This window comes from Acyrthosiphon pisum, chromosome X (genome assembly GCF_005508785.2).
Source record: "Acyrthosiphon pisum isolate AL4f chromosome X, pea_aphid_22Mar2018_4r6ur, whole genome shotgun sequence".
NCBI lineage: Eukaryota > Metazoa > Arthropoda > Insecta > Hemiptera > Aphididae > Acyrthosiphon > Acyrthosiphon pisum.
The window spans coordinates 84,347,953-84,356,866 of record NC_042493.1 but is presented as its reverse complement, the minus strand read 5'-3'; the positions used below and the strand labels follow the sequence as shown (position 1 = coordinate 84,356,866).

General features: G+C 33.6%; 1 protein-coding gene across 1 annotated transcript; it reads left to right on the top strand.

Moving 5' to 3' along the window:
• Positions 1–402: 402 nt before the first annotated feature.
• LOC103309358 (oocyte zinc finger protein XlCOF19-like) lies at positions 403–1,164 on the top strand. The gene has a single exon (XM_008184606.1). The coding sequence runs from the start codon at positions 403–405 to the stop codon at positions 1,162–1,164; it is 762 nt and encodes a 253-aa protein (XP_008182828.1).
• The last annotated feature ends 7,750 nt before the right edge of the window (positions 1,165–8,914 follow it).

Here is an 8,914-nt window from a genome sequence, read left to right as displayed (position 1 = left end):
CATTATAATAAATTACATTTTTATTTCATATAGCTTTAAATGGTACTAATGATACAACAAATACTGGCTTGTAAACCCAGAGATGACAACATATTATAATCGATCATAAACAGAATAGTCTAGTAACCATGTTATCGGATGAATAACAAAATATATAATTTAGTTATATACGTGTCTCAATAAAGATGAACGTCGTTAACTTTTAATTGGTGCAACTATTATTTAGCAGTACCAGACAAAATACAAGTGATAACAGTTACGTTTCAAATTTGAAATTAAAATCAGTGATCTCACCTTTAGCCGGAGGATACGTGTGTGAGATACAGTTGTACCCACGCAACGTGTAAAACAAGTTGTCTATTTGAATCAGTGGTTTGCTGAAGCACTGGCGGATACATTGCCATGGAAAACCCGTTCCTGTGCGACGTACGTGTCCAGAGGTTCACTAACGTCAGAAAAATGGTACACCCGTGGACGCGCATAGAAAAGAAACAGTACATGTGTGAAATTTGCAACAAGGACTTCACTAACAGCAACACCCGGAATATTCACCAGCGGACTCACACGGGAGAGAAACCGTACCCATGTGACATTTGCCACAAGGAGTTCAATACCAGATGTAACCTAACAGTGCATCGGCGGATACACACAGGAGAGAAACCGTATACGTGTGATATTTGCGACAAATCATTCAATCATAGCAGCGCCCTGACTATCCACAGGTGGACGCACACGAGTTATAGACCGTACCCGTGTGATGATTGCGACAAGACGTTCACTACCAGAGGATCCCTGATAGTACATCGGCGGACTCACACGGGAGAGAAACCGTATACGTGTGACGTTTGCGACAAATCGTTCAGTCAAAGCAGCACCCTGACTACCCACAGGTGGACGCACACGAGTCATAAACCGCACCCGTGCGATGGTTGCGACAAGAAGTTCACTAACAGAGGGGCCCTGACAGTACATCGGCGGACTCACACGGGAGAGAAACCGTACCCATGTGACATTTGCAACAAGATGTTTGCTAACAGAAGCTACCTAAATGTGCACGTTCGAACGCACACAAGAAACAAACCTAATACGTGTGAAGTTCACGACAAATCGTTCAGTCATAGATGCATGTATCGTGACGATACGTCGGCAGACTCACACGGGTGAGAAACCGTAATCGTGTAATATAACTGACGGTAGACCGGTTGTAGCATAAGGGCCAGATCTTAAGGATATTTGATCTTACGGCTGAGTTCATAGATGTTAGGTGTTTTTAGGTAATTTTTGTTTAGTTAGTATTTCCATAATAAATTGGCTTTTTATAGTCCATGACATCACTCGTGACTTTGTTGTTATTTTAATTTTCCATTAAAATTATTAAATATACATGATACACTGTATCCAGAAGGAGTGCTTCGATTTCAACATGAAAAATTATATTTTTTAGCAAATTGGATCTAGATGGCACTTTAAAGAGGTTATTTTTCGATTTTCTCAATAATTATTTAATGCCACGGGAAAAACCAGTGGCAAATTACAAAAAAGTGCTAAAAATGGGATTTTAATTTCTAACGCTTTGTCCACCATAGAAACGAATAAAAAATAATAATTTTATAATATTAATTCAACTTACTGCAGGATATAATAAATAATAACAATATAAATTATTCAGACTGACAAACTGTCTCGTCTCAGAATCGTTTTTCTTATACAATGATACAATATCGTTGAATTCAAGTTTAATACAATCCATTAAACATTGACCCACTTGAAACCTACTGTACAGCAGAGCGACATCCACTTACCCGCTTTTTTCTATTTATCTTTTTTTCAATAATTATAAAATGTAATTATTTATACAAGTACGCTGGGATGACACAACATTTTCGCTCAGAATCGTTTTTCGTATGCATTGATTTATCATTGAATTCAAATATAACACATAATATATTACAATGTCATTCTCGACAACTACTATACAGCATAGTGGTGCCTATTAAAATAAATTGACTGAAACCTTATAATCTCAAAAATAAATTTATATTTAAAAGTTTTAATGAAATGTATGTTCATATTTTGTATGTATATGTATTATGTATGTTTATTAATGCAACTCAATTAATTGAATGTTTACATACTATTTGGTTTTTTATTAGGATAATTTTCAGTAAAATTCTGAAATGAGTGGTCAACATTCGTACAAATCATGTTACAATTAAAAGTGTAAGAAAAATGTGGAAAGCTTTATTATTGGAATAGTTTTATACTATCCAACAATTCATTTTTTTCCAATTATTCTTTTGAATCAAATCCATTAACATTTCAATAAACTAAAATTGGACAACTGAGTAATTCGGGAAAAGTGAATTTTTGTATTGTAAATAATTATTGGAAATAGAACTTACCGATAAATTAAATTGGGAAAACTGAACGACTGGAAAAAAATATATTATTGGACGGTAAAATATTTTTGGAAAAGTAGATTTATAAGACAGTTAAGAATAATTGGAAACTGCAAATTTCCAACAGTTTAAGTTGGAAAATATAAAAGTGGATTATCAAAATGTTTCCCGTACCTATCTAATCATAAAAAATGTTCTGAATAATTATAATTAATTAAAAATTACTTCCAAACTTCTTGCTGGAATAATTGTTGAAATTAGTGGTACAAAATGAAATACATTTATAAATGATTTAAATCATGATAGAATATAATGGTGTAAGAAAATATGAAATTTTTGAAACATTGTGGTGCCAGGAAAATTTACCTAAAAAGCGTATCAGTTTGATGATAATAAAAAGGCGGACAAATGGATACTGCTCTGCTTTACAGTAGCGGTAGAGCATGTAAATTTTATGGAAGTGTTATATTTGAATTCAATAATAAATCAGTTTATACGAAAAACAATTCTGAGCGGAGACGTTGTGTCAGCCTAGCATATGCGTGTATAAATAATCAAATTTAATAGTTAAAAAAATTAATACAAATCGAAAATATCTCATGGCTATAAATAGCCTAAATTTCCTGTGAAATTTTTTGTTTTAGTATAGATAAAAGAACTCATTGGAAACCTTCAATTAAATGTTCTAATGTTAACTATAAAAAAAAAACTTTTATGAATTTCCAACTGAAAAATAATTCACAAAATTTAAAATATTTATCACGGCTATAAATAGCTCAAAAAAGGCAAAATTGTTTGAAAATTTTACCATTTATGGAAAATTTTAATACAAATATTTGGTGAACACTTCTAGAGTCTACAGTTATTCGTTTTGAAAATACAAGAAAATATCAACAACTTTTTAATGTAATTCGATAATTTATCGCTGAATATCAAATATCTTAAAAATATTAAGTTATGTTTATAGATTTAAAATTAAAATTTATATAATTAGCTAAATACGAGTTGAAATATTTTGAAAGTTATCATGTTTATAAAATAATAAAATAAATATTAGATGAAAATTGCAAGTGTCTATGGTGGATTTATTTTGAATTACAACAAAATAATAAAATCGTTCGATATGAATTCAATAATTTACGAGTGAATATTTAATGTAAAAAATTTCAAACACTCATAAAAAATGAACTTGACTATAGGTGTATGTAGTAAACTTTTTTTCTGTTAAAGTTAGGAAATATTATAGTATAACCTATCCCCTTATTTCTTACTATCGAGTAAGCCTACCCAATTTAAGGAACCGTATGCTTTTCGGAGTGATAAAAAGTAGCCCGTGGGCTGTGTTCTAAATCAGGACTTAATACTATAGGCATCCACCAAGTTTCGTTCCATTCCGTCAAGCGTATAACCAAAATCATTACTTTGTATTTATGATATATATATATTTAAATAACTATAAAAAAAGCTTTTATGTTCTGAGGAATCTTGTATGTATTATACATTTTTAAGCCGTAAGTGTAATTGTATACATTTTGGTACGATTTGGACTTCTGCAGGTATAGATTGTGATAGAAATATTTTTGTAAAGTTAACGTTTTGTTTTCAATTTCCACAACTTTGCCAACTATGACAAATTTAGTTTTAAATAGTTTATTGTTTGTTGTATAATATTATATAAATATAATATATTTGTTTTTGATACAATTATTGTAGTGTATACAAATTCAGATTTGATATTTTTTTTATAATTTCGGTCTTGACTCATGGAGTTATAACAGCTGAACTCTACCGATCTAAATATAATATATCATATAATACTTTTATGTAAATATATAATTGTACATAACAATTTTGGATTCAAATTTGTTTTTTAAGTGAAATTTACATTAACTGCAGTATACGTTATTGCTATCCTATACACAGGGGGTACTTTTATTTGTGCATTCGACAAAATGTATCAGCAGAATTTACTGTTATAAATACGACCCCGGAATTAAGTACATAGGTACCTATACCTGAAAATCGGTGAAATTTACATGCGCCTGTCTGGTCAGGTGCCTGACAGCCTGGAGCAGAGTAAGAGTGTAAGAGTGTAACTGCCAGTGGTGCGAGTACAATTATTATTATGGTCGTACGAGAGACTTGGTGAAATATTGCAAAACTTTATGTTTGTTTAAACGTCACCGCCACCGCCGTTTGAACATTAATGGGTTTATCGGCAGCGACGGCCATTGTCTGCTGGCGGCAGTTAAACGCCCATTAATGAACTTGTGCGGCCGTAAATATACGTATTATACATTATGTCCGATTGTTCTTGAAACGCGTCAGATTTCCAGCAAAACGTTTTCATCGGTACGTTTAATATTTTTTTTCAAACGTGTCGCGGCGGAGGTAGTTATATGTTATATTATAGTATTGGAGGTATTGGTATACACGGACGCGTTGTAAAAAATATTGTGATTGCGATTTAAAAAATAAAACCGCGCAACAATAATCGCAGTTGTTGTGATAACATAGGAGGGTAATTTTTATTTTCGTGTGTGCACCTACCGCAGCAGGGGCGGGATCTTCAATATTTTGTAAGGAGGGGGGGAGAGCACATATACATTGTATAATTTTAATTTTAATTAATAATACACACATAGTATAATTTTTAGGCAATAATGATTATAATAAATAATAATTAACAGTTGGTGGTATTATTCTTATCAACGGAATTTTTCATTTATATGATACTCTTAGTTACATAATACAATTTTCGATAGAAAATTGATAGGGGGGCACGTGCCTTTGAACCCCTCTCCTGAATTCACCTCTGTACCGTGGGAAGAAATTATATGAAAATTATATTTTCGGTATTTTATCGCACCAAACAATTTTACAAGGAATCAGGACTCAGAAAGATGTGTCGCGTCTGATTAATATTTATTTAGAATAAATTACAATTTTAGGTAGGCCGTCAAAAAAGTAAAACAACGCACTGACGTCTGAAAATATAAAAATGAAAACATTTTGCCTCAGCCAACGAGGCAGAAGATAATATTAGTTTAATAATTATTGGTATTACGGTATGTTGTATATTTACACTTCACAGGGAAGTACAAATAATACACAGAAAACACTATCAACTTGTACATAATTTTATTATAATATAACTTATTATTAGTTAATGTATGTTCATAGATTTATTGCAAATTGTACCACTTATAAAAACATCAGTTTTTGCATATTGTAGTTTTAAATTGCTATTATTATAAAATATATATTTTAATATTAATATAGCATACTTACGTCGTACTTGGACGAGCTGACGTCGTCTTACTAATACATAACATAGCAATTTTTACGTTCAGAATATTTCATATTTTAATTCTGTTAATTTTCATATTATAGTGGATTATTGATGCATGATCAAATTCGAAGGCAGGAATATTATTTAGGTCTCCCCATGGCCGATACAAAGGCAAGTGTTTGAAGCAAGTATTAAAATAATTTCATAATTTACAAAAAAAAAAAACGAACAATATTTTAAAACGCTATAGCGTAACTTGGATGGGTGAACTGTGTTGTAGTTGTATTATACGACCTGTCTCTGTCCCGAATTCGAACGGATACATTTAGGCGGTTATGGTTTGTCACTCCGTGGGAATCGCAATTGTCATTACCCCGTCTCGGACGAGTATACCGAATACCGGGTCGCACGCTCATGACCGGTATACCCATGTGGTATACAATCGCCATCGGCCATCACAATAATTGGACAATATTTGCCCGTCCTCGTCGCGGGAGCCATAATGGCACCTACGATACACCCGCACACCCGCGCATAAGCATAATATTATATTACACGATCGATTAAAGTTGTCTCGAAAAACGCAGCGCAGTCATCATAATAATTTTGGATATGAGCAGCGCTCGTTATCGTATAATGCTATGCCGACCAGCGGGAAAACGCGGAAAATAATAATATTATGTGAAATACCAAAACAATTACGCGAGTGTGCGGCGTGCGCAGTCAACGTGATCATAAGAATACCGCCCAATTACGCATATAATATTATATAAACGCTCGGTGACAGTCTATAATAATAATATTATGTACAATTTAATATTATAATATACTGTAGGTAATATTGTACACACACACACACACAATATAATATATGTATGGACTAAACGGTGGCGGCTTTCGATCCGTGACGAGAGATAAGCTGCAGAGGACGTACATTATTATTATTCCAGAATATAATAATAGTAATAATACAGTGTATAGGTAGATACAGGTATATAGGTATAACGGCGATATTTTAATACGACGAGCGGTCGTCCGGCGGTCGTGGCGTTTCGGACGAGACGAAAAATCGTCTTCTTCTTTCGTTTTAATACGCGGCACGACACACGACTCGCCGCATATTAATAACGACCGCTGAAGCAGCAGCAGCGGATAAACACGCTGCAGCGGGGCCATAATATATAATATATAATATATATAGGCACCTAACAGTGTGTATAATATAATATACCCACCAAATCTATCGACTTGCCCGTATAAATGTGTTTTCATCAATCAACTCTCCGCTGGGCTCCGCAGCACTCCATACGGCCGCCGACCCAGCCTGCTGCCGATATGCTGGACCAGCACGTAGGTATATATATATATATATATATATATAGGTACCCGCGTAACGACGTGAGTTGTACACGCCGGGCAGGAGGAGACGTGCGATACATCACACAGTGTGAAGTCGATATGGGACTTATATATGCTATGCATATATATAGGTACACGGACGGGGAAGAACGGTCGTGCGGCGGCTTTTCGGGACGACCAATGCACATAGGTAGATGTATATTATATTTATAAGAACTACAACAACAACTGCGGACCGGTTCGAAATTCATCTCGATTAATTGATTCAATTTGGCCAATCGATATTGTGTTATTTCGAGTCTATCCATAAAAAAAATAATAATATATATAAATAAAAACCAAGTTTGTGAGTGTGTGTGTGTGCGCGTCTAATTTATATGTACCTGAAACGTTATTCCAACCGTTTCTTCGGTATAAAACGCGTACATCGTTACATGTTTATCGTCCGTAATAGGAAAACGAGCACCGCTCACAAACCGAATGCCAGCTACTATACTGTCGCCTCTTGAGCAGGATGCAAGCGGGGCCCTTAGCTAAGGAATGCATTTTGTGATTGGAAATTATGTGACGTCCTTACATCTCGCTCGTGAGAAAATATCTCATGAATTCCTTCCGTTGCACGAAAATGTATCGAATTGGTTTGTCAAACAGAAAATAAGTAATTGCATAATGGTAATATGCCGCGGTGCAGTCAATTGAATAGTTTTATTAATAGAAGGCACAATATTTTTAAAATAATTTAATTTAAATTTAAAATATAAACAATATTCTAATCTAAAACTCAAAATGTATCTTTAAATAACAATAAACATTTTTGAGCACCTATACATATTAGTCGATATTTAGATAAATCTGTATCCGATATAAATGTTGATGTAACTTGAAAATCATCTGAATATGAAAATTCATTATACAGCTATTATAACTATGTAGTACGTTTTAAGTAATACAAAAACTTTTACACGACTAAAATCGAACCCGATTAAAATTATTAGTTCTACCCAAATCGGTGATAAACCACTCTAATATGGTATTGTTATCTAAAATCATATGTTTTCCAGATATTTTTTACTGATTACCGCAGGTACTATGCATTGCTGTGAATTTGACTAATTAAAATGTTCCTCTCCAATCGCTTCGTAAAAAATAACGCTCGATAAAAATTTGACGTATTTTCACAAATTTGTTGAATCCAACTTGTTTTTACTTCAAGGCACGCCACAAAATATAATACGCATATAAATCGTGTATGTATATAACCTGTAGTGTGTGGTGTTAAAAAAATATCTTCGGGCTGCGATGAATAACATATAATATTATTACCATGCGCCTACACTGCGGTGATGGCTATTATCAATGATTCCGATCGATCGAACCGATCGTCAAGAGGTGAGAACGGCCAAAACAACTCCCACGTAATTTGGGGTAAACATTTTTTCCACCGCGAAGTGTATAGGTAGGTACCTATATGCCTAACTAATAATTCGTTGTAACCTATACCTATACTTAAGTAAATATATATATATGGCTGGCCCGTGGAAGGCGTTCGTTTATATATTATATTATATTGGTACCACAAAACGCCATCGAAACGATTATTTATGACATATATATGCGCCCTTGCCGCTGGTTATCGATTTGCATCAGAGTCGAATGAGAAAAAATAAACGACCAAAAGCAGTGGTTTTTTATTTTTAAGATAAAACATCTAAACTGTTAAAACATTAATAATCATTATTATTAAGCGTGTGCGCTTCGGCGTCCGGACACCATGCTGATATTCGGTCCCTTTAAAACACCATTATTTATTATACACGTCGCTTATTTCGTCGCCACAACAATGGATGATAATTATTACTTACCG